At 43.3% G+C, this 26790-nt stretch overlaps 1 protein-coding gene and 1 long non-coding RNA gene across 6 annotated transcripts in view; one reads left to right on the top strand and one right to left on the bottom strand.

Moving 5' to 3' along the window:
* Nucleotides 1-11106, bottom strand: part of LOC115576340 (microtubule-associated serine/threonine-protein kinase 1-like) — a 44803-nt gene extending 33697 nt beyond the window's left edge. The window contains exons 1-2 of one of the 4 annotated variants that reach the window (XM_030408895.1): nucleotides 10522-11106; nucleotides 1446-1477 (exon numbers count right to left, since the gene is read on the bottom strand). In XM_030408895.1, the coding sequence (XP_030264755.1) occupies nucleotides 1446-1477; nucleotides 10522-10560 (71 nt within the window). In that variant the 5' untranslated portion in view covers nucleotides 10561-11106. The remainder of the gene's footprint in view (nucleotides 1-1445; nucleotides 1478-10521) is intronic. The other 3 variants (XM_030408897.1, XM_030408896.1, XM_030408898.1) reach the window with 3 other exon arrangements.
* A 551-nt stretch (nucleotides 11107-11657) lies between these two features.
* LOC115576343 (uncharacterized) lies at nucleotides 11658-25070 on the top strand. Of its 2 annotated transcripts, none has more exons than XR_003982826.1 (2): nucleotides 11658-14032; nucleotides 17306-25070. It is a non-coding gene; the product is annotated as an uncharacterized LOC115576343 (long non-coding RNA). The 2 variants fall into 2 exon arrangements; XR_003982825.1 differs by having other exon boundaries at nucleotides 17303-25070.
* Nucleotides 25071-26790: the final 1720 nt, after the last annotated feature.

Here is a 26790-nt window from a genome sequence, read left to right as displayed (position 1 = left end):
ACTCCCTCTGTGGATATAAAAGACTCAATTCTAAGTTAACAAAAACACAACAATTCTCATCTCATGGTGATTGTACACTAACGAAAAGATAACTATGAATATTATATATCTTATGTGGTTCTAAAACTGTCTGTGTACTCAAGTCTGTGTACGATAATTTAATTCAATTTTAGTGTAGTCATTCAGTTAAAGTAGACATACACACTGACATCCTATGTTTAGAGACACTATAGGTGCAGGGTGCTGCTTCCACTGGGATTTTTGTTTTGGTTGCGAAAGCTAGTAAAAGTTGATTTTGACAGAGATGGTTTTTATATTTTAGAATTAATACTTCAGAGCCTGTACTTTCCTACTCGATTAAAGAATGTGTGTACCTTTTGCCACTTTTTGACAAATGTAAGTCCCATTTTCACTTGACTTTTTAGCTCTGTTTTTGGTCTCCCCCAACTCGCTATGGAAATATCTGGCTCTTAAGCTGCTAAATGCTCCACTATGTTCAGAAGCTAGTTGCTAACGTTGTCCGCCAACATTTACTTGCTGAGCAGGTGGCTTACGCTTATTGTAGTGTTTTCTCAGAAAGCAGCTGCTAGTAGCGTCTGGAAACCGCTGCCAATAAGCTTGGAAAAGCAGAAAAATTTGCCGAAAGAGGCTAAAATGCTGAAGGTAACTGTAAGGTCATAGTTCTTTGTGACTTTTCTTTTCACATAATAATGGCATTTTTTTTATTATGAAAAAAAGGGTCATAGCAAACTTTGCCTAAAATATAGTGTCAAAAGCAAAATGTACTTGAAGTACCAAAAGTACTCACCCAGCAGAATCACCCCAGTGTTTTTAATATTACTATATATCAGATTATTACATCACAGTGCGTTCTTTCCTGCTTTTAATGTTTATGTTTGTTTTTTATACTTCTGTCGCCCTTGAACTAAAGCTGATTCTTAGTACACTTATAAACTAACAACCAGATAAATTCTGGGAATGCGAGCGGGAGATAAAGGTAAAGGGATTCAAAAAAGAGGGATAGGTACAGCCGAGGGTTGGATATGTGAGCAGAGTATCCACAGATTATAACCGAGCACTAGGAAAAGAGAATGGGAGATAAGGAGCCAGTGACTGAGCAACTGGAAAAGGCAGAATGGCTTTCAGCACCATGGACAGCATCCAGAGCTCCCGGCTGGCCTTAATCAGACACCGACAGCATCCCTCCTGCACAACCTCCTCCCCCCCCGTTCGCTTAAAGGCTGCACACTCAACACCACGAGCACCACTCAAGCCTCCTCAGAGCTTTCTAAACACAATGTGCAAAATCACGGTCGGCAGCATCTCTCGGTGCGACTGTTTTTCGTCATGAAGGGAGGGAGCCGGTCTCTCCCAAGAGAGCCAGGAGAAAACAGAGGGAGGGGGAGAGAAGGAGGGTTGGAGGGATGAACGGAGATAACACTCACCTGCTGTTTTTGCGAGGCAGTGGCAAATCCTTCTGGAAGAAAGACAAAGAAAAAGAAAAAAAAGAGAGATCAGGTACAGAAAAAATTCAAAATACATGTTCACATGTGCAGGGAAGGAAAATCATCCACAGACTTGACAAAGCTCTTCTTGAGGAACAACAGAACAACTGTTTTCACAGGCTGCGTACATCCCATGACTCGTCAACAGGCCTTTGTGTGTGAGTTGTTGGGAATTTAAAACCACAATAAGCCTTTTGAGAGCATCTTCATGTTAAATGTGATGTTTTCCCTAGAACCAGAAGTTGGGATTTGACAATAAACAAAAACATTTTTCCAAGTAAAAATAACTCTAAATTGCTATTTAGGATTACTGTTAAATATCTGCACAGACAGATTAGACTGTGCCCATTTTATCCTAGACCCCTTCTCCGTTACGTAATCCTATGCTAAAATATAACACAGTCCCAGGTTTGCTTTGAGCAAATTCGATTAAACAAAATTAATTAAAGCGGTCCACCTTAAAGCTAATGTAAGTGTTGTAAAATCAATTCTTAATTAAAATACGTGTTAAATAGCTGTATATTCTAGCAGTAATCATTGTTGTAAAGTGTTTCTGTAATCTCTTATCCCTCTTTCATGCAGTAAAAGAGAAAAGAAATGTTCTGCTATCCCTGCCCAATTTGTCCAATCAGGACAAAGCACCCCATAAAGAGGCGGTCCTGTCTGCCTGGGAATTATATTCAATACATAATTATAAAGGTTCCCACAAACCAATCGACTGTACAATAAACCCTTACTACTGAACAGGAAACAATATCTTAGCAACTGTAAAAAGGCACAACGTGTTCTGGATGCTATCGGTGTTCATGCTAACATTAGCAGCTCTGTCAGTCTCTTTATTGACTCCAAACCAACTTGTTATCTGAGAAGACTATGTTCTCGTGCTAACATGATTTTCCCTTGTTATATTAAAAGTGAAAACATACTGTTTAAAGATATGAAAAATAGAGCTCAGTAAGAACAACTTTCCACTTCCTACAATCTAAGAACGGTTCTGTTTCATTACATCAATCTTAAGACGGTGAGGATGCTAACTTTTTGCCTGGGACATGAAGCCTGCATCAGATGATTTCATGTCTGTAGCCATCGATTGAACATATAAAACCCTTTTCACGGGGTCCTATTTTTAAACCGAGTCAAGTGCACTGAACATTTAAGTCAGCAGGAGATAATGTTCTCAACGAACTCACGGACATAACGTTGGTTTCATTGTTGTAGCTACTAGCTAACTAGCTGCAGCTGATAAAATCGCCTAGCTACAAAAATCAGCTTAGCCGCTTAATCCTTGGCTAGAAATGAGAAACCTGCTTGTGATCACTGTAGTGAAATCAAGGACACATTGTTTTTTAAATGCCCTAAGGAATTATGAGTGGGCAATCTACCACCGTTAGCGTGTAACAACAAGAAGGACAGGCGTAGCAACCCTAACGACACAAGGTGGCTACGCGGTGAATTGTGCTTTTGGAGGCCTCGTGGGGACATGATCTTATCATGATCAGCTTTACATTATACCTGTTACATCTAACTGTGTGTCAGCATCTATGTTTGTTTTCAAACCAGCCAGTCTGTTAATTCTGCCAGTGCTTTGAGCCAAGCCACCCCCTCCCCCCCTTCCCTCCTCCTCTATCTCCTGCCATCTCCCGAGTCCAGATGGACTGAGTACATCGGGCTGAGGCAGCAGCAGCAGCAGACACTCACTGCACCGAATGAAAACAGTGCGAGCGGAGCCAGAACTCACGCCAGCACAGCCTGGCTCTTTACAAAACCCTCCACGACGGAGCTGGGGAGCGAGGGTGTAAACAAGGGTGGAGCAGAGGGGGAGAGGGAGATCACGCTTTCACGGACACACAGCCTTACCCTTGGGCCTGAACAATCTGACCTCCAGCTCCGTGTGTGTGTGTGTCGGTGTGTAAATCAGTCTCAGGTATGAGCCACGACAGTGTGCAATTAATGCATTAGCCGCTTCGCGCCTTCTCCTGTCACACGCTGGTTAACGCTGTTAAGCTGCAGTTAGCATCGCATCGACCGCCTTCTAACCACAGTCAGTGCAATTATTAGGTTAACCTTCTCACAAAGATTGTCTCTGTGTGTGTGTGTCTAAGTGAGCGTGTGTGTGTGTGTGTGTGTGGACCTGCTGCTACTGATTTCCTGCGAGCCACAAAAAGCGTATTATACTGTGGCTGCCTGAGAGCGCTGTATTACAAGGACGAACCTCCAACAAAGCGGCGCATTTTTTATGTTGTCAGTCGCCATCCAGAAGGCTAAAAGTCTATGTCACGGATAGCAATTACCTCCAGAAGGGGAAAACAGAGTAGTGAGGCGCCATAATATACCAAACAGAGTGGAAAACACTCCCCCGATAAAAGGAATAGGGAGTAATCTCTGGATCATAAGCCAATAACAGGCTACACGGCTATTCGACTGCATGTCTCCAGGGTTTACGTGTTAACAGGGGCAAATCCCTCCTTACAAGGACAACTGAATATTCAACCTATTGATCCCTCCTCACTTTGTCCTTCATTGATCAGGCTAATTGACCCTGAGCCGTCAAAGCCAAGGAGACGATGGCTTACACGAGAGAGAGGCATCAAGACGGGCTTGTCAGTGCCGACGAGGGTCAGCTGTACAAACGAGCCCTGACTGGACCTGACAGTCGGTGCTGTTACGGAGCGGTGATAGAGTCCAGAGTGAAACACGACCCCGTGAACCCTCATCATGTCACATCATGTGTGCTTTTCATCCTGAACTGTACACAGGGGCAGTGTCGGGGTCGCCGACTGGATTTCGAGCTCATCAGTCCAGAGTCTCTCCATGCACCAGCGACCAGATCAGACAAAATGTACAAATCTCTATTTCTGACATTTAATGCTGACGCTCCAGTAAATAAAATTCACCACGTCGAAAATCCCAATGCTATTTCAAAACCTGCTGCACACTGTTAAATTCTGTATATGAATAAAAAGTGAATCCTTGGCATTAAAGATATAATACGTAAGCTTTTTGCGCTAAAATGCAACCTAACACTGCAGTAAGAGAGTGAGGAAAGAAGTTTAACTCTGATTTAAACTCAGGGCCTGGATTTTATTCACGTTACGTTTAGTCACGCTCGCCGACTTCCCTCCTCATCTGGTTGTCGCGGCAGTCGACCAGCTTTTTCCTTGAGCTATTCGGGATTTTTCTGGGTCTGATCATTGTTGGGCACATTTTGGGATTCATGTGAGATAAAAAATATTACATAACCAAAACAATAAAAACAAAGAAATGGCTACAGCTTTTCTGGTGTATGAGGAGTCTTCTGAGATTGCGAGATCCAAGATTGATTTGAAAAAAAGGTTTTTTTTTTCCCCCCCAACCAGTTTTTTACTTAGCAGCTTTTAATAAGGCGCAACCAACAAACTCTGGGCTTTCGGAGACTTGGATTACATCAGACGAGCTGTATGGAGCCATTTAACGTACATTTTATGGCAGTTTTTTCTACGTTTTGAAAAAAAATCATCAGTTGTTTAGGAAAACTCCAGAGTACTACGAGGGTTCTCCTGGCTACCATCGGTACGAGGGTGAGTAGATAATGACTGCATCTTCATTTTCAGGTGAAGTTTATCCTTTAAGTTGCAAGGAATGGCGATGGCAGGAGTAACGTCTTTGGCGACTGCGTTGGGAGCAAATCTGAAAATGCTGGCGTGCTAGCATGCTAAACTAAGCTGGCCAACAATAGAACTGCTTAACACTAGCATGCTGGCATCAGCATTGTGGGAATATTTTAATTCCAATATTTTTTTATTAAGTTAGATAATATATTAATAAATACACTGGGCATGACCTCAGTGTCGTCGGTGTTAGCTACAGCCCTGGGCGGTGCACACATTAACATAAAACCGTGTATAAACAGAATAGAGGTGTGCGCTTTTGCTTTTGTTCGTCCTCGGGAAACTGATGGGCTGCAAATGTTGCGGTCATAAAAAATAAAAAAAAAGCACTGTTTTGCAGAAATAGTCCGTTTATACCTGAATACAAAAGAAACTCCAAATCCACTGAACGTTTAACAGTAGCAGACTTCCATATCTCTTTTGTATCTGATTCCAGACCTGTGAACATCTGCTCACTGTCTGTCTGATGTCCCTCTGCGGGGCTCTTTAATGTTCAGGCATGTCTAGACAATAAAAAGAAACCAGTTGGCACATTAAACAAAGCGCGGCCGTCCGCTGGAGCCTGAAATAATAAACAGACACCGCCAATACGATGCCTCCACCCTCCCCTCCTCACACAAAGCCTTTTCACTGGTTCAAGGTTGAACACGGGAAACTGAAGGAGTGGATGCACAGGCAGAGTTATAACCGAAGGTATAAACTGTGCCGTGAATCTACAGGACTGCGGATTACATCCCTGTGCTGTGGTAGCTCAATTATTAATCCTCAAGCGACAGGGCCTTTATTAACCCAGTAGAAATTCCATTAAAGCAGTCGTCTGCCACCCCTCACTTACATATTATAATTCTTGGGAGCCAGTGTCACACAGTATCTGCCTGAATGTCCCCTCGTAATCCTCAATTCCACTTTAATTTGTAAAAAGGTCAGAAAGAGGCAACTCATTTCCTGATTCCAGGCTAGACGCACTCTGTCCGTCGTCATGGTGCCAGGAGACCAGCTCCCCAGTCCGCTGCTAAATCTGCCTTTGTGACTCAACGTCTCAGCATTTCCACAAAGCACAGAATAAGCAGACCACGTATCATTAAGGAAATGTTCTCCCGGAACCGTACCCAGCTCCTGCGACATATTCTGACGCCTGCGCTCGCTGTGACTTAATTCTCCCGTGGTGTAATTAGTGCGCCACAACACCACGCTTATTGCCCGTTGCATGGCACATCACAGCGTGCACTAAGGCTGAGAAAGACATCAACCGATGGCCGACGCATAGTCGGTTTCGGAGCTAAGTGCTCCCTGAGTACTGCTAATGAAGTCTGGCTGTGGCGAGGGGTGACTGACAACAGATGGGGGAGGCCCTGTCACAATCATGACATGCCCACCGCTCACAGATCAGAAGGCAACACAATTCCACACCGTACTCCCCGGCTCCTCTGACAGGAGACGGCTGCTGTTTTTTTGTTTGTTTTTTTTTTATCAAGGTTTAGCGTCGTCCTCTGGGGGAGCGAGCCAAGGCTTCGGCTTATAAATGATTGTCTGATCCCCTTTCGTCCCAGGCTATCAAACTGACAGGAGTGTTTATGTGTTTGTGGAAAATAGAAAATTCAGACGCGCCCACCAGAGGGTGATTTCGTCTTGTAATGTCGATGGTTTATGTATGAGCGTTTTGCCTTGAGATTACCTCAAGTGCTTACAGATGCAGATTAATGTTGACTTTTGTAGTATCTAACCTGCAGATGGCCCATTTCTGTCAAAGCGCGTTCACTTTAAAACAAATGACCCTGTTTGTGGTTCAACTCGTGCAATATACGCCTATGTTCTTTATATGTGCTGCGCCAGCTCATTCCAGGGGCCTGTTTTTATGGATGCCTCGTGTTTGGCGCCACTGTCATTCCCGATGAATCATTTTTAAATCGACTGGACCTGAGGCATGAACGTACAGGGAAGAGAAAACGTTATTCTAATGAAGCTAGTCTACTTCATTTGAATGAAAGAACAACTCTTTTGTTTGCTCGAACCGGAGAACAGATGTCAGTTTTCAAAATTAAAATTGACGTTAACATGATTAAGCCTAGCCGGCGAGTCGGTCCACCGTCCTTCCGTCCATCTAACCGTCCATTCAGTCATCCATTCAGAAAGCCAGAGGGTAAACATATAGATGAATGCACTACCCCATAACTGAGACTTCAGTGATTTCTGTCCCCTGGTACACATAAACCTATAAAAGGTCCATTTCAGCTGTGTCCTTCATGTCATCTCGCTGGCACTAAAGGTATGAAAAAAAAAGGCCCTGTAATAATGAAATGACATTAGCTGAGCCGCATGCCTGTAAAGCACACCGCTACTACGTCGGGAAGTCCAATCATTTTGCGGACACGCGGCAAAAGAAGAATGGCGGGGAGCTGGCCCGGAGAAGGACAGCGGGGATCAATCAAGGAGTGTCCTGCTGCCAAGAGACGGAGACCGGGCCCGCCGTCATCTACAGCACTGACTGACTAACCGATCAGGGTTTTGATGGATGGAGAAGGCAGAGGGGCTGATGGGTGTGGATGAGGCGCGAGAGTCAAAGCCTAGCCTAGCTCTTTCTCTTTCTGCAGCCATTTATTCTATTTCTTATATGGGACAAACACAAAGGCTGTCTATCCATTTCCAGCAACTAAGTAAAAAATTGTGGTCATTTCTACAAACTGTACTGAAATTTATGTTTGATTTATTTCTTGGCAGCGATAGCGCCGCCTACATGAGTGTTCTCCAGGGGTTGCGAACATCTGGCTTAAAAGGTTACATGTGTTGTGAGAATCACTGCTAATGCTAACATGATATGCTAAATAAGCCTCCACGTTCTCAGTGGAAGGGAGCATATCTATGTTCCCCTGTTCAATATTCTGGGTCAAATCATCATAACCCTAACCCCTAGTGCTGGGGAACATAAGCCCCTGGGAACAAAGGATATTGGGAAAAAATGCTGAGAGAGCACATACATAGAATTGCAGAAAATAGTCTTTTTTTTTGGTGTCTTTTTACCATTACATGCCACATAAATAGAATATATTGGACCATGGGAACATAGGACCCTAAAAAAAAAGGACTCTTTGTCAATTTCCCATTATGTGCCATATAAATCTGGGGAATATAGTACCCTGGAAACACAGAATACTGGGAACATAACACCCTTAGAGAGGGCATATAGAATTAGGCAACATAGGACTAATTTTCCCATTATGTCCCGTATAAATCCTGGGAACACAGGACTCTTTGTCATTTTTCGATTATGTCCAACATAAATCCTGGGGACACGGGACCCTCTGAGAGCACATATGTAGAATTGGGAAAGATGTAATGTAATGACTCAGCCAGCTTGGCTTGCAGGTCTTGTAACATAAAAACATGACGGGTTCTCCCCATAAACATGGAGGGAAGAACATCAAGAGGCCTGATGTTTGGACAGCTTCCACAAATATGACCAAAAACAGTTTTATCCTCTTTCTATATAATCCTCATGATGATTATCATTACTAATTATCTTATTTATAAGGTAAGCAAACATAGTAAGTGTTTGCCAGCGAGCCAAATACACTGTCACGAGTGCAGCCACTATGAAGAGGCACAAAGATGTCCATTTCATATTAGTCATTTTGGAGCAATGCATCATGGGTGTGACCCCTGACCCCTGACTGCAGGGGAGTGGGGCGTGTCACCATATGGTGCTGACAGAATGATTGTGTGCGTGCGTGTGTGTGTGTGTGTAAGAGAGAGAGAGAGAGAGAGAGAGTGACGGTTGGGTTGATGAGACCCGGGGGAGTGACGAGGCAGTTGAATAGGGCACAGAGAGCCAATCACACAACACACTATTTAACACACACACACGCACGGACAGACTCCAAATCACCCAGCTGGCCTGCCTATATCTATAAGATGCCAGGGACATTGTAAGTCTGACTCTGTGATGATTAATTCCCTCACAGCTCCTGTCATACATCACAGCAGCAGAGCGGCGAGCTGAGCGACGGGGATGATGAGACATGAGACCATCGGCACACCTCACTACTAATCCTCCCGTGATTCCTTTCATACTCTCTTTCCTCTCTCCCCCCCCCCCCCCCCCCCCCCCCCCTCTCTCTCACACAGTAATAGAGGTCAATCTGCAGCTCAGAGGTGTGATCCAGAGCGCTTGCTGACAATCCCTCCTTTTGTTTTTTTGCCATCTTAACAACCTTATTAAAGACAAACTACATCAGGACACAAACACACACTGCATGTACACACTCCCGCAGGAGGCTGCTCATCTCTGCTCAGTTCACTTGACTGAATCACACAAAGATGGAGAGGGGGGGGGGGGGGGGGGGGGGGGGGGTTGTATGACCCGTGGTTAGGCAGGCTGCTCCATAATGGATGAGCACAGTCATTTGAACACGTCATATCAGTATGCATGAGCGACGATTCATTACCAGCATTTTGTCAGAGAGACTCTGGCCTTCATAAGCTACACCGAAATACAAACGATCTGAAAATGAGCTTTGTGGTGATGAGAGGCGTGCAAAGTGATCGGGTCGGCCGGCACCTGGGACACACTGTGTGACCCCATGTGACAGCATCAAGCCAGGAAGGTATGCAGACTGCTGCATCCTCCTGTAATTAGAGCTGAAACAATCGGCTAAATTAACCCATGAATAATGGATTTGCCGTTCAGACGTTATTTAAGCAAGAAGGCCAAACTTCTGAGGCTTCCAGCTTGTCCAGTGTGATGACTTGCCTCTTAACCCAGTCTCACACTGTAGTTAAAAATAATCAACTTTGGATTTAGGCTGTCAGTCAAACAAAGAAAAGGCTGTTTGGTGACATTATCCTGACCACTTTTCAGTATTCCCCGGATGTTTTACAGACCAAAGAAGTGACGGAACATCGCCAGGATCCACGATGAAAACGATACAAACTGAAACACACGTTTGGATAGTGTGTACAAGGCCAACTGTGCCGACACATCATTACACCTCACTCTGTTCTTTATAGACAGATGGTTCCATTAATCTTAAGTGATGGCATGAGAGCTAATAAATGCCATGATGTAATCCATATAAGATAAATTTAGGAGTCTCTGTGGGAATATTATCGTGATGTACCCTGAGGCCTGGTGGGCTGCACTGGTGCCAGGAGGATTCCTGCTGTAATGATGAAGCCACACAATTCAGAATGACAGTCACTTGCCATTTAGGCGTGCGTAAATGAGGCTGGTGGTGTAATGAGACGGTGTCTGATTGTGTGTCCTAAAGCTAGAAAGCAAAGGGACAGGTTGTGTTTCATGTAGAGGGAGAGACAGAGATCACGGGATGGTGGTGATGATGATGATGAGGATGATGATGTCCAGACCGGCTCACCTGCAGCCTCCGGCGCCGTATTATCCCCGAGTCATCCATGGCGTAATGACGAGCTGTGGGGCTCCTAGCGGGGATTTCCCCTCACTATAAGAATCAGGACCCCTCAATAATCTGTGTTGGGAGCCGGCAGGGCTGCAGCATCCACTCGGGCTCCAGGTCACACCCGAACTGCAGAGTCCAGGCGCGCTCGGAGCCAGAACGGCGCGCACACACACACACGCAAACACTGAGGGAGTCAGGTGTCACGTCGAGGGTACCCAAATGCGGAGGAGTCCCATCCTGTCTTTGAATGTCTCTCAGAAAAGCAGCGACAAGTATTCCCTCAGACCCGCTCCTCTCCTGCGTCCTGCGCCTCAGTGTTGCCAGTCATGCTGCGGTCTGCGCTCCTGCTCTCGGAGCATCCTTGACATTTTGCCAGAGGTCCGTGCGCTTACGATGCCGTCCAGCGGAGCGACTCGGAGGCCTGGGCGATCGATGCGAACGCAATGTCCACGTAGGATCAGCCGACCCGATGCCGAACCCAAGTTCTCCTTTTATGTCCCAACGAGGACCAACAAGAAACGTGAGCTCCCACCACCACCACCACCATCACCACCACCGCACATTTGGTCACAAAAGGACAACGTGTTCGGAGCTCAGCGGCGGGCGAAAAAAAAAAAAACAACCAGGCGATTATTTCACACACTACTGCACCGGAGATGAGCAGCGCAGCCCCGAGACGCGCTTCATCCCACAGCTCCTCGGCCGGGCTGACATCGGAGGAGCCTGTCAGCTCCCGTGAACATCAGCGGCGAGGAGAGCGCGTCCCTCCCGCTCGGACCTCTTCACAAACGCACAAAGTTGAGGCTCTTTCGCGTTTCATTCATCCGCCCGTCGCTCCCGAACCTTCACTTCCTATGAAGCTGGTGACTGGACGGGGCGACAGCAGCAACGCGATATTTGTAACCCCTTCCTGGGATTCCCTCTCGCCCCTCCTCCTCCTGCGCGCACAGCCCGCACAGCCTCCTCAGATGAATTGAGGAGCATCCAACCCGAGTTCAGGAGACGCAACACACACCAGTGTTGAGTTCAGGGTTAAGAACTCAGGAGCCATCCTAAAAAAATGGGTTGGTTTGTTCAAGCCCGTTGAGGACATTCAGGTCTGGGTGTGTAGATGTGTGTGCGTGGAAGAAGACATCAGCAGAGGAGTCACAGAGTGAGAAGCCACAGTAAAATGTAAAGTATAATTTCTGCTCAGTTATAAAGTTTGTAACAATACGGATTGACATGAATAATTAATTGCACATATAATATGTGCATATAGACCAGGGCATTAGCCTCCTGGGGGACTGGGCACACCCCTCTTCAATATCCAAATATACTCAAAATGTCCCCCCCCCAAATATAGGGATAAAAGTCATACAAAAAACTGCTTTGCTACGAAGGGCAACTGCACACCTCTACAGAAATAACTTTGGAAGTAATCATTAACACATTGCCATAAGGCTAGTATCACAGTGTACTGCACTTCTGTATGTGGTTTGGCCAAGCTGTGTTGCCGTAGCCAACAGAGGCAGTTGCGTGAGGTCTGTAGAAAGGTTTTGGTCCCCCCCTCCATGTGACCTCATGGCTGAGGCCTCGACACATCACAGTGAATGGGCTGCAACAGATAAGACCCATAATGCAGATACAACAGCCAGCAGGTGGTTTGCTTAATTAGGACTTAGCAGACCAAAGGTTACAAAATCCACCAACCAGCATCTCTAAAGCAATTTGTATTTTATTTCATCCGTACAAAGACCATTCCAGGTGTCGTGTCGACGATTGTTTTGGGGTTAGAGGTCAGGAAACAAACATTGAGAGGAATGGGACACAGACTTAAACACAATGCAGAGCAGCAAATACTAAGACACATAGGCTAACCAGTGGAAAACACAGATTATTATGATCCCACCCAAGTTCTCACAAGGCCCGTCCTACTCCACTTCTGATTGGCTGGCTTCATTGGCCTCATTCTCTATGCTTGAATCAAACTGTTAACCTGCACATTAGCTCTGGTAATGTCTGTTTTCACAGTCTTTTTTTTGCTGTAGTTTTGCAGGTGAACAGTCTCTTCGGCATCTTCCCCGGTCAGAACAACAGCCTTGGGCGAACTTGGGTGTGATCCGTAATAATCATATGTAATGATGATAATGATGTATAACCACGTCTCGTGTTTGCACCTCGTTTATTTTATTAATTAATCAAAAATGATTTAGTGTACCACTGCGCTGCTAGTTGGATTTTGTTGCCTTAGGACAGAGCTAGGCTAGCTGTTTTCAGTGTTTATGCTAAGCTAAGTTAAGCTTGAGCTTTTACCTGGGCTACTTATTCATCATTCTGTCATGAAGCTGGTATAGTTATTTTCATTTAATTACTGTTGTTTTAAGACCAGTGCTTAATTAAAAGTCTTTTCTATATATTGTCCTTTGGTAAAATCATTTTCTTTTTTAAGACCGTTGTCTTTGAGTTACTATTGTGTACAAATGCTGAATATGTCCAATTGAATTTTTTTAGATTAAATGAACAAAGAGGGCCCCTTACAGATTAATCCAACCATTGGTTTCACGTGTGCTTAAACTCTTTGTTTCTTTAAAACGTCCATTATACTGTGACTCAACTCTCGTAACAAACCCAGACCCAAGATTTAGTGCCAGATTACAGGTTGCAGCCAACTGAGCAGCTCTGATCTGAATCAACCCTTTATGGTAGCCAAAACAAACACAAAGGCCTTTTCTAGACCCAGCGTTTGGTTTGTCCATTCTGGGCTACTGTAGAAACATGTCAGCGCTTCCTCTGTAGATATAAATGCCTCATTCAAAGAGAACAAAAACCCAAGGCTTGTGTATATCTTTACAAAATAGATATATAGATTGACAAAGACGGAAAAGATTCTCCAACCCAAACTAAACCCGATGCCGGAAAACAAAACAAAGAAAAGATTCAGCTTTCTGGGTCACACTAACGCAATGTTTCCTCTCATGACGTTACTTCCGTGATTGACAGGCGGGTGGCCCTTTGGCAAAGTCATTACGTAATGCCTTGCTGGGGATTAGGACTTTCACACATTTTTTTTATGTAACATATGGTCGGCGCTGCCCACACAGCCATGACCTCATCAGTGCCAGACGCAGCGAGAGAGCCGAAACACGCCGTCCAAACTCGGCCCACGCTGACCCATCTGAAAGGAAATGGGCAGGAAGGCTGCAGGGACACTGTGTCCGAATGACTGACTAATGTTTTATCCTTCCATTTTTGCAAAGTAAATACTGCCTGCACAGAATTCATAGCTTGACTGGCAAGCAAGGTAGACACCTCCTTGGAAGGCGATGTCGGTCTGTTGGTCTGTCTGTTGCTTTGTTCCAGACTGAAATGTCTTTACAGTCTTTGATGGATTACCGTTAAATGTTTTTTTTAGAGATGTTCATGGTCCCCAGAGGAAGAAGGCAACCACCTTTGGTCATCCTGACTTTTCCACTAGTGCTAGCAGCAGGTCAGTGGGTTCAGTCTTCAATTCTGTTCAGGCATTCATGTTAACCTCAGGGTTAATTGTAATAACTGAAACTTTTACCTCAGGCCATCATCAGGACAAAGCACCTGCAGAACTGACATTCCCATCATTCTCAGCTCTACTTTGTGTTTAGAGCTAATTATCAAATAGTAGGATGCTAACATGCTAAGCTAAAATGGAGTTTCCCATGGAGGTCAGTGGGAGGGTTGCTGGGGAAACGTTTGTGGGTACTTCAAGTACTCGGAACTAGTGTTTGTAAAAAAAAAAAAACTAGTATTGCGACTTCAGCTAAGTGACAGGACACACTAGAAGTTGCACCTATGGGCTTATTCACATGGGGGCTGGGCTGGGATAGAATGTTAGCTTTGTCACTGTAATCAGAATCATCAGAAATACTTTATCAAGCATATTTTCCACGAGATTCCCTGGGAAGGTTAGTGGGGAAACTATTTTGGGGGATATTTGCAGTGCTCAGATAATAACTGATGCAATAGTTGCACTTTCAAGGCTTTAGAAGTGTTAGCTGAGTGGGCTGAGCTATAATAGTCTGAATAATATTTACTTAATAAAGTGTCACACCCATAGGATTATTAGGGCACGACATCATGGGGGCCGGGAAATGGGTGGACACCTTTAGTAAATCAGATAGCTAGATAGCTAGATAGCTAGCTAGATAGATAGATAGATATCAGCCCAACAGTGAAATCAGAAAACCTTTCCCCTGCTGTGTCAGTATGTGTTCAGAGACGCACAAATCTGCTCAGAGAAAAGCCTCAGTAAGCAGGCTGTTATTTGTTAGATTAAATGGAGCTGTCGGAGCCGTCTGGCTGGCAGTCAGAAAACCAGATCGCCTGAGTGCGGATGGTTTGGCTTTGTTCTGCGGTCTATGTGCTGTGTAAACCCTGACAAGCACACCGAACTCCGACAGCACTGTCAACTCCCTTTCATGAACACAAAGCCTTGTTGCTTTTCTGTTCCGTCACAGTCAGGAGTGTTGCTTGTGCCGCAGTGGAGCCGGCGGACACAGAGCAGGCAGGAGAGACTATTGATTTCTGCTCCGGCACCGGCTGAACTGAGCTTACTGTAAAGGGCCCAGCGCAGGTGGAAGTCTGGCCGGGGAGACTCACTTCATTGAGCTTCCTAATGTCGTCATTATGGTCGCCGCAGAATGAACTGCTGGTGCTTAGCAGCTGCCGAACACAGAAGCGATGGTGCTTTCATATCCTCTTACATAATGATTTTGTAATCTCTTTGAGTTTGGAGACAGCTGCTCAGTTTTGTTCGGAACAAGAGTTGATGCCATCGATGCAAAACTGAAGGACAGACTTACCTAATTACCTCCCTGGTTAGATTTAAAATAAATACCCGCGTGTGTCTTTAAAACAGCTGTGAAAAATATTTGCGAAAGTGCTCACTCCCAGTGGCCAAACCAAAGAGAATTATCACCCGACTCTGCAGTTCTTCTGAAGTCTACAGGGTGTTTTAGCGTATTTCAGCTCATTGTTTTGGTTTTACCGCCCACGACTTTACCGTGTTGGTTCAGTCTCACTCTTCTCGATAGCGTCTGCACTTGTTTGTGAGCTACCTGCTCAGCAACAGGCAGCAGACGGACACAGTTTGAGGCTAGTTTGCAAGCGTAGCGGAGCATCGAGCAGATAAAGAGCCAGATATTTCACTCAGGAGTTGGTGGGAGACCAAAACCAGAGCTAAACAAGAGCGAAGAAAAACACAGGGAGCAGCGTGTCGCCAGAGTGACCGACAACTGCTGCCGTTTGCAGGCTAACCTTGGCTGTGGCTAGCTACTGTTCGCTAATTTGCTCATGGCTCAGTTAGCTGTGGAGACAGTGGCTTCTAGAGTTTGTCTGGATCTGCCATTTGACAGCCAGATGTGGGAGTAAACCCGGCCAGACAAGGACCTGGGACTGAACACGGCCTCCAATTTTCCTGACTCCTGATGTTATTGCACGTTTAAAGCCTTTAAGCTGTATGAAGTGAGGAGTCTTTATTTCTAAATTATTACACTGCTCATTTTCAACAACAACATCCCTCATAAATGCGAGGATTAGTGCTCAGACACACTGACATCTATTCCCCATTCATGTCTTATTACACAACTGAAACACCCACACACTCACATTATTCTCCGAAGACAGACAGAAGAAAGCCCCCTGCTGTCATCTGAAAACCAACACAAATGTCTCAGTGTTATTTCAGGGATTAAATGGTCTTTAGAATGACGAAACACTCTTAAAATCCATCAGATGAACAAAAGTTCATTATGGCCAAGTTGAAAACAAATTGCCTCGATGTGAGCACAGTGGAGAAAAAATAATAAAGGACAAATTTGATTTGGGGATTTTATATTATTATATGTTATGATAATCTTTCCAGTCCCATGACCCTCAGGAGGAGATAACACACATGGTGTTATTATATGTTCCAACACACACACACACACACACAGAGAATGGGAGCAGATGGGAGGCAGGGATGCTTTCCGGGTCACAGCCTCCAGTCTCATCAAGCAGCAGCATCAACTGTAACAACACAACTGTACAGCTGCCGGTTCTCAGTGCACCCAGCATCTCCACGATAGAGGACACCGACTACAATATGTGTTGTTAACACATACAGTATAGTTATGTATGAACAAATTCATCAAACGGTATAGAAAAGAAGAAGAATCCATCATTCAGTCATGTTTCACCCCTGTCTATCTATCATTGTCCATGTGTCTGTAAGTTCCCTCGTGTTGCCACAGAGGGGCGCTCCACTGACATAACACTCCATCAGATTAGTTGACTGTGTTGAGGAGTTTTCTAAATGTTCAATAAATAACTGTCTGAGGTGAAGTAAGTTAAGTCTTTTAACTTCAAATTTATAACATAAATCTGCCATATAAAGGCAAGGTTGAAAGATTTGTTGGTTAAGCAGGCAGGGGCCACTGAGTCGTACTGTGGATGCACTGTTTAGGTTCCAGCATCTGAGACTCATTCTGGGGGATAAAAGTGAGCAGGTCTTAGCCTCTGCTACTTCGATTTTGACTATTATGGTGACACCTCATTTTACATGTACCCACAGGTCATTTCATATTTAAATTTATTTGAAATTACCACAATGATTACCCATCAAAATGTGTCCATTATAACCCCATATTCTGCCATTTTATTTAACTTCCAACTGGTTTCTGCTTAACGTCTGTTGATCCTGCAATCTTAAGTTTCAGCTAGTTTCTGTCTGTCCTCCTCTCAGCAGTCCACTGAAGAGAATGTCAGTTGTTGCAGCCCAACTAGATCTGAAACAACATCTGCAGGTCAGTACATTTGTTTCACCAGCTATTTATTATCTGCTTGTTGAAATATTGTTGAAATAATTAAATAATATCAGGGTCAATTTCACTGCATTTTGTGAAAATGACTGGAGTATTTCGGAGGTAATTTTCAATAAATGTCAAAAAAAACTTTGTCAGTTAAGTTTTGCTAGTGGGCCCACCTGCTATAAAACATCCCGACCTGTAATATGAAGTGCTACCATTGATTATTTTGTCATTAATGAGTCCTCTAACACAAAGTGCAATGCTAAATACTTGCATAAGTATCCCTTTAAATAATAACTTATAAAACACTGCAGCTGAAGCTGGCAGACAGTAACTTGTTATTCAGCCCAATGTTACTCCTCATAAATATAATAGCTTTTAACATGTTCCTTAAATCCCCCTTCACTATTCTGCTTGTTGTGTCTGTGTAGATCATGTGCAGGGTTTGACACTAGAAGGTGGTTTTCACATAGGATACATATTTACATATTTATATTATATTTGGATTAGATTGAACCTGCATGTGGATTTTTTTGGAGTTTAAGAAACAAAGCATTTTTTTCAAGGCAGGACATTTGTACAGATCTTAAACATGTGTGGAGTGGATCTTTAAACGTCTTTGTCATCCCAACGCAATCTTAGCTCCAAGCCCCATGATTCTCAGACACTATCATTCATGAAGCAAGCTCAGCGTCAATTGATTTTACCATTCGAGCTAACCTAAAGGCATGTTTAGCTATTGTCTCTATTATTCTACAGCGTCAACAACAACAACAACAACAAATGAGTCATCGGGTCCACTCACACAAACAGCCCTCTTTCCTAAATGCTCCACACACGTCATGGGCTTGCACGTGCATGTTCGGACTGGGCGCAGTTGTAAACACACACACACACACACACACTTGCGATGTTGTCATTAACAGAGAACTCCAGAGGATCACCATCACCAGGAAACAGACACAGTGGGAGCAAACAGGCTGCCTGCTGTTTGGCAAGGAATCAGAATTACAGCCACTTAAAAAGTGCGTGTGTGGGGCGCCGTTTAGCTCAGTGGGTAGAGCAGGCGTCCCATGAGGCTTTGTCCTCGCTGCGGCGGCCCCGGGTTGGAGTTCCAACCTGCGGCCCTTTGCTGTGTGTCACTTCCCCTCTCTCTCAACCTGTTTCCTGTCATGTCTTCAGCTGTTCTGTCAATAAAGGCCAAAATTTCTTTTTTTTTTTTAAAGTGCATGTGTGTGTGTGTCATATTGTGGCTATTATTGTGCATTTGGTGAAAGCAAAGTTAATATGAGCTTGTTTTGGCTTTTTGTGTCACCTACATGTATTCAGCATTAGGCTGCTGCTGCTGCTGCTGTTTGTTTGCTCTCCAGTTGTCTCTCAACATTAATACACATTCATGTGAAGTTCTGTGATTTCCTGAAGGCGCAGGCTCCTCTCTCCTCCAATAAATCACCACTGTGACTCCCTGTGGCGGGAGATGGCAGTGCAACAGAGAAAAAGTATGATGCTTTGTGTCAGTGCGACCATATAACAGTGATTTAAATTGATCTCAGATATGACATCTGATCATCCACCCGGTGGGAATAAGACTCAGTGTCCTATTTCTTCCGTTTGAAAGAATTCCACATTCATTCAGGGGCATTTTTCCACTTGCGTGATCTAATTGGCGCTTGGTTGATTTTTTTAGGGGGAAATATCCTCATCTAAGTTGTGACGCTGAAAGCATATGGGAGCAACGTCTTGAGTCTATTTCACGCTCATTCAAAAAGTCCTCTACCCACATCAGATGGATTAGGGTGATCACTTAAAGCGCAACTTAATCTGTAAGACGATCACAGGGTCACGATAAGGCCAGAATTAAACACACAAAGACAAAACAGGTGCGTAAAGTCAAGGTGTCAGGTGCTGTGGTTAATAGCCTTAGGTCAGGGGTGCTTAGTGTTGTTATCCCTGTCTGGAGAAGAGAGAAGCCAGGAAAAGATAGAAAATGTGGATTTTTGGTTTGGATTTGTGTCCAATGTCCGCCCAGAACAGAAGAGGATCAAAATGTTCCCGTTTCATTCTTCATTACCTCTGCATCGCTCCATCCCTACTTCCAGTCGTCGTGTCCCAATCTTTAATTACCTCCATGGACTGACGTCACCAATTAGAAAAGGCCAGACAGTGGCAGCGGGCATTGTGGGTAATCTTGGTGTCTCATTCTGAATCAGGAGGTGCCTCTCCTGCTGGCAGCCCAAAGGCCCGGCCCAGCAGGACTTCCCTAAACCCTCCTCAGCAGTGCATCACACACTGCTGCTTCTGCCCAGTGGACACCATAAGAGGATTGCTTCATTCATTCATTCTGGCCAAAACACACGGATGATCTAATGCAGATCAACAGAGACACACACACACACACACACACACACACACACACACACACACACACACACACACAAACACACACGTCACAGTCACAAACCAAAGAACAGGAGATCAGCACATACAGACATGTAATGAGGAAATAATATTAGAAGAAGTGCAATGGACTGTGAAGGGAAGGGAAATTAATCCATATGCAGAATTCATATACAGGGCTGGTTTAAAGAGCATTTCATTAACACATGCACGAAAAGAAAGCATGCAAACATGGAGGCATTACTGATAAACAAGAAATGCGCCGGAGGAAAAGTCAGCAGATCACCACAGTCTGTAGGAGTCCTCTGGGGACAAATGGATTGGCTGCATAACGTTTTACAGAAATGTGTTGAATGGTTGTTGAGATATTTCAGTCTGAACTAAAGCGGTGGGTCAACTGACTAACAGACAGACATTTCTATTCCTAGAGCATGGCTGAAAATAAAAATACAGACATGAAAAATCTAATAAAAGCAATAAACACAAGGTGGTAGAAATGTGAAATATTTTGGGGGTGTTTTGCTGTGAAGCTCTGGAAATGTTTGTGTATTAAGTAACTTACCCTGACTTTGCATTGATAGGAGGGTGAGTAGATAGTAATTGTTTTGGGTGAACTCATCCTCTAATATTGTTGATAAAGCTTAAGTCAGAGTCTATCACTATATCTGCTGAGATTCTTGACTTGATTTAATGTGAGCACTAATAGTTTGCCTACTTATATTGTGGAGTACCCAAAAAATTACTTTAGTTTTGTCCACACTGTGACTGAAAAAAATCAACAGACTGAACCAACTTCTGAACTTGATGGAAGTTGCCATGATAGGGTTGAGTGTCGTCTACGTAACTATGATAGAACATATTGTTATTTTAAGTAATATGTATAAACAAATTAATGAAGAGATTAAATAAACCAGGACCGGGAATTAAGCCCTGTGGAACACCATATAAAGTCTTGGATTGTTTACAACCTCGACATAGTGTGGACAAAAAAGTTCCTTTTGTAAATATAATTGCCTAAATCCCACCCAATTCTAATATTGTGCCGTATACTCAGATTTATTTTGTTTCAATGGTTAGCAACGGTTTGAAGAAGAACAGAGATAGAAGTCTTGTTTCATGGAAAAGATCATTTAAACATTTAAAAAGAGCTGTCTCAGTACTGTGAGTCTGACGAAATCCAAACTGGAAGATGCTATGAAGGCAATTGGAAACTAGATCATTATCAAGCTGATGGAAAACTATTTTTTCTAAAGGATCGTACTGTTGAGAGGTCTCATTTCACATCAACAGTCTGCACAGCCTCTCGCTGCAGTCGAGTGTTTTGAAAGCGTGTCCTCTTGGTTTATGGCAATGTAAACAACACCGACGCAGAGAGAGATCGTCGGCTGTTTTGCTGTTCGAGGTATCAGATGATCTTGCGGAGGAACAGAAAGATAAACCGGGGAGGGGAGAAAGGAGACAGGAGACATGACAGGGGCTGTGTTGTATTATTCATTATTACTTAGCTAAAGCAACAGGGAGACCCAACCGGCAACATGGAGACAGAGAGAAGAACAAAGGCAGATGTTATCAGAGCAAAGTGCTTTCAGAGAGCAGCTTGATGAACTGATTAAAGTCAAGGCATTTCTTTCGTGTGTGTGCGTTTGTGTGTGTGTCCTAGTGTTTGAATGAAGGGTAATTGGCTGCGGCTTCAAAGGAGCTAAGCAAAGACCAAATCAGTGTTTTTAGTCCCTCAGACAGTTGATGCAAAGACCTACCTACACACACACACACAGCTAAGCCTATTACGATGACGCAAAGAGTCCACGCAAGAGTACACAGCATCCAAAAAGAAGCACACAGCCTTGGCGTTGATTGATGCAACATTCACTGACCTCTTGCGCGGGGACCAAGACGCTGATGCGGTTAGTTAAATTTGAATCTTTAAAAACAACCGATTCACACCAAACAACCGGTCGCATTTGATTAAAATGAGCTCTGCGTGAAAGTTTGAAATATTAATGGCTTGAAAAACATGTAGTGGAGCAATGAGATGCTGCCAGAAGAGGAGTGCTGCAGCAACAAAAAAAAAGGGAGATTTGTCTATCGATCCGATGCCACTGAGGTGTCACTTCACGAGCAGAGTGATGGGACGAACGCAGCTGTTTGTCGGGACGTTCCTCCGCCATCCGTCTACGGCTGCAGAGCTTGTGCCTGTAATCCAAACATGAATCTGTCTGGGCGCCTGTCATGTGATACATCTTTCTGAAGGTGCACCCACACAGCTCACACATTAAGATTTGTCTCTCGTGTGTGCCTCTTTATCCCCTCCTTAACGACAAACTTCAGTCTGATCGTGACTCAGAGATTCCTCCTCTATATCTAGTGTCTTGTTTTGCCGGCGAGTGATTTCCTCCTTATGCGAGCAGAGGAAATGAGACACGATGAACAACAGGCTCCATGTCCCAGAAAGCAATAATCGGGATGTGACAGAGATGATGAGGACAGCAACAATGTACAGAGGCGGCTGCTGAGGTGTAGGAACATTATTTTCACCTATATTTTTTTCACATGCATAGATAGTGGTGAGATAACCTCGATAAACAGTGAAGTAATGAAGTAAAACAGTGAATATATATGTCAGTTTTTTCATTTGATCCCACCGTTTTTAAACTGTGAGCCTCTCAACATGGATCAACACAGTTTAATTTGCATTACTATGGCACCAGTTGAAGTGTCATTACACAGCAAAAGTACCCTTTAACAATTAACATAGTTTTCTTCTGTTAATGTATTTTTAATAAACACATCTACTTTCATCGGGCAACATCCAAATGATTTGCTATGTAGCATAAACATCGAATTGTTATCATTATATCAATAAATAAATAAAAATAAAGATACAATATGTAGGAACTGGCCATCTGTTGAATTCCTACTTCCGAACAAATAGGGGGCAGTGAATCAGTGGAGTAACCGCTAATTGCTGCTAATTGTAGCTGCCTTTAGCTAGAAAGCTCAGTTAACCGTGCATCTAGCTAGACAGATAGCTGTCTAGGATAGGAGATAGGAGTTGCTTAGGGCTAGCTGGTTAGCATGCTAACTTCACTAGTCTCTGCAAGACAAAACCAAAACTACTCAAAACTTATTTCTTCCCATTTTCAATTTTTTTTAATTTATTTCTTTTGATTATTCAAATTCTTACAAGTTTTTAAATAAAACCCTCACATATTGCACATTTAACTAAAGGTTATGTTAAATGAATTATTTTCTTCAGTGGTAGTCTTCAAACCTTTGCTAAGCACTAAAACACAAGAAATCTGGGTATTTCCTGTTCCAGTCAGTTGTGACACAGGCTGCCTTTGGGATATAAACTGGTCAATGTCCACAAACATTATTTTGCATAAGTTTGAATCATAGTTGCCACTTTTAGCAGCATTACCTTTGATTTACCTGATCAACGACCGTGTTTTTCATTGACGTCTAAAAATGTCCAGAGAGTTTATATTGAGCGATATTGAAATAATGTTATAAACAAATATACTAAGCAATAACATTTATCTTATCAGATTGGCAACAATTTATATCCAGAATACTGCCTCTCAATAACAAGCACATCTCACTTTTTTTTTTATTTTACAGTGGTTTACAGGCTCGAAAGTTGAATGCTTTGGAGCCTGATTTGGCTCGTGATCAGGTACAGAGCCTCATAAATGTAATAGTAGTAGTAATGACAGTATAATACTTAGAGATTTGAGGAGTAGAAATACCACCATTAAAGGACATCTCAAGCAAGTTTTGAAAAAAATAATAGAGAGTCATCAAACTTTTTAAAAGGGTATCACTCTGTTCAGTAAGCCCTCTGGAATTAAACTGAATTAAAAGATATGATTTGCTTTGGGGGGGAAAAACCATAAACAGAACTGGTCTGGCTCAAAAAACTGCAGTGCACCCTGGATGTGTGGGGGTCCTACCATACCTGCCACAGAGCTCTAGAAATGGACACCATCGGAGGGTTAAAGCAAGAAAGAGCACATATTGTAACTTTAATACTAAATATTGACAGTTGTGGGATCAGTTGGTGATAGCTTCTCAACAGATATTCAGGATTTAGTCCTCCGTTTGGTGCTGACCTTGGTCCTGAAATACAAGGACTGACTGACTTCTGTTCGTTCTATTACTGAGCACCATCTGTACAGTTTGACCTGCGGGCAGGAGACCTTGTTCCTTCTGTCAGTCTCCCAACAGGTTGTTGACGTACTCTGGCACCCAGCCATCTCTGGGGATTTGACGTGTGCTACTAGGGCCGGGTAGATAAAGAAGCATGTGTGGAGCAGGCAAACAGGAGTTCTGAGCTTCAGCAAGAAAGGCACCATCAGCATCCATCAGGAGCACTGACATCTGAATTCACCAACACTTCCAGGAGTCAAAGGAGCTCTTCGTCTCGACACACAGGCATGGAGACCATCACTCAGACAGTGGAGGCAGCGGATGCTCACTTCCAGAGGCGAGCCTTGAGGATTGTGCCCAAGCGGGGAGCCTCGTCACAGTTTGTGGGCAGCACCATCATGGTCTTGTCCACTTACGCCATTGCTACCCTGACTATGAACTTTGGGAAAAACCTCCAGGAACGAAGGTTGAGACCAAACGGAAACTAGCAGCGATGGCCTTACCAAAGACCTGGGCTCAGCCTCGTCTCTCCAGGGCACAAATGAACAGAACTCTTTTTTTTTTGCCTCAACTCAAATGTGTCTCTTCAACCCATCTCAACTCTGAGCTGCGAGGATGTCGGTCAGGACTCCTGCAGAGACACATTTTTACCAAGAAGACAATCTAATCTGTTTTCAAAGTAGGTGTTTTACATGAAATGAGGTCCTACCCATAGCTGAATGATAATGAATGGACATGAATACTGTGTATGCAGTGCTGCCATGTGACCACAGGGTGGAGAACTGGGACCTCTCCAGTTCCCTCTTTTGATTTCCAACAACAGTCCACAGGATCTCTGGAAATTGGATTTCTGACATCTCCACATGACAGAACAGTGACACAATTGAACAAAACCCTTTCAAGGCTTTAGACAGAACTGAAATTGATGAGATCAGATGCTCTATGTCTCACAGCTAGATGTTTGAGTATATGTGTATGTATATATGTGTGTGTTTTTTTCTATTCATCTTTGTCATAAAATTGTATTTCAACATTGCATTGGAGATTCTTACTCTAAGTATAATGTTATGTTGCTCAAGTGTCTGTGAGCTGATTGATCACACCGAAAGTTATGTTGGCTCAAACACTGTCTTTGAATAAATGGTGAATTATATTCAAGTGTGCACATTTCTCCCCTGATTTGTTGTCGTCTAACACCGGCATCGGACACACAAGCATTTAGACAAAGCAGTCACAAAAGTAGCCCTCAGAAGACACAAATTAAAGATTTAACACCAAAAGATACAAAGTTAAATTGCCCAGTCCAGTAGACATACTGTATACTAATAACTGAGTCATTTCAACTGCGAACCTCAGACACATTCCTGACATTTGAAACATTTCTTCTTAGCAAAAAGCTTAATTAGCTACAACAACAATTTGGTATTTGACCAGTGACATTTCTGTCCACTGAAAGGTCACTGACTTTGACCTTTCTTTGAGAGTAGCTTCTACACTCGGAGCGGTGGTTCCCTAAATGCTACGAGAGTGAACTACGGCTGGCTGAAATCAAGTGTCAGATCATTTCCCAGATGACCGACAGCATCTAAGTTCAACGGCTTTCCCATGTTTTTCCAAGTACAGGACACTCTCGGACATCCTCATGCTGGGGAAACAGACGAAGATCCAGAATTCTGTCCGACTTTTCTTCAGCGTGTTTAACATAAGGCTATGAACAAACAAAACAGTGGGTCGCATGAATTAAACGTCACCACCACTAAGCGTCTTACTCCTCAATTACTATAAATATTTTCTATAAAATGATTCATCTACAAGTTGTAATGTTAGAGTTAAAATAGTTTGTGACTAAAGTCCACTTGTAAAGACAGACTAGTGAGTGGATGAGTTTCTGTGTTCAATGTGATGGCCTTTATTGTCCTTGACAACTTCTGAGTCTCATTTAGCCACTTGTTAGCAACCAGCATTTTAAGACACGTTAGCACACATTAGCTTTTGATTTAAATTGTGAGACATTGCATGATGTATTTTGTGTTGTAGAACAAAATGTGTAACCTTATTTGAGGAATTTAACTAAAAACTAATTTAAAAAACCCATTGACTTGAGACAAGGGAACCGGACATACAAAAATGCTACCTGATTTTCGGGTTTTAGGACTCATTGCTACACCACTCTATTAGCTAACATTATAGGCCATCAACTTTAGATTTCAACTGTCTATCCCCTTTAGCAAACTATTTCACCAGTAATTTCATGAGGCTACTTTACTTTTAGCTAAACATGTTAACTTAACCTTTTGCTAACTATTCAATTGCTATCAGGCCTAAATGACTTTGCCTTTAGCTAACTGTTTCAAATTTGTATTTGTAAATTTGCTTGAGCCTACTTTCAGCTATATCTGTTTATCTATTATTTACTTATCTACTATTTAGCTTGAACTTTTTTTTGCTAGCTATTTCAATCTATTATCAGTCACTTCACTTCACTTCAAGCCGTTGCAACTATTTCTTCATTAGTTCAGGACTACTTTCATTTAACTATTTCAACTGTGATCGATTAGCCATAGACATAGACCTACTTTGCTTTTAGGTTACTTTTTTATTGACTCATTCAGTACTATTTTCAAGTTTTCTTTGAGCGTACTATTACCACTAGCCTACTTTAATTATTTCAACCTAAGTTGTTAAAAATAAACAGTAGTTATTACGACTTTACTTTTAGTGCCAACTTCTCTCCGTGCTTGCTAACTAGCCTAGTTTTCATCCTCACAGCGATTTGTGACGCGACTTAAAAAAATAGCGACTGTTTTGATTTAACAGTTATTTACCCCCTGGGGCACGAGTGGCCTACTCTTGGTTGACGACCACAACACATCTCGTA

This window comes from Sparus aurata, chromosome 23, assembly GCF_900880675.1.
Source record: "Sparus aurata chromosome 23, fSpaAur1.1, whole genome shotgun sequence".
Lineage (NCBI taxonomy): Eukaryota > Metazoa > Chordata > Actinopteri > Spariformes > Sparidae > Sparus > Sparus aurata.
This window is presented reverse-complemented; position numbering and strand designations above follow the sequence as displayed.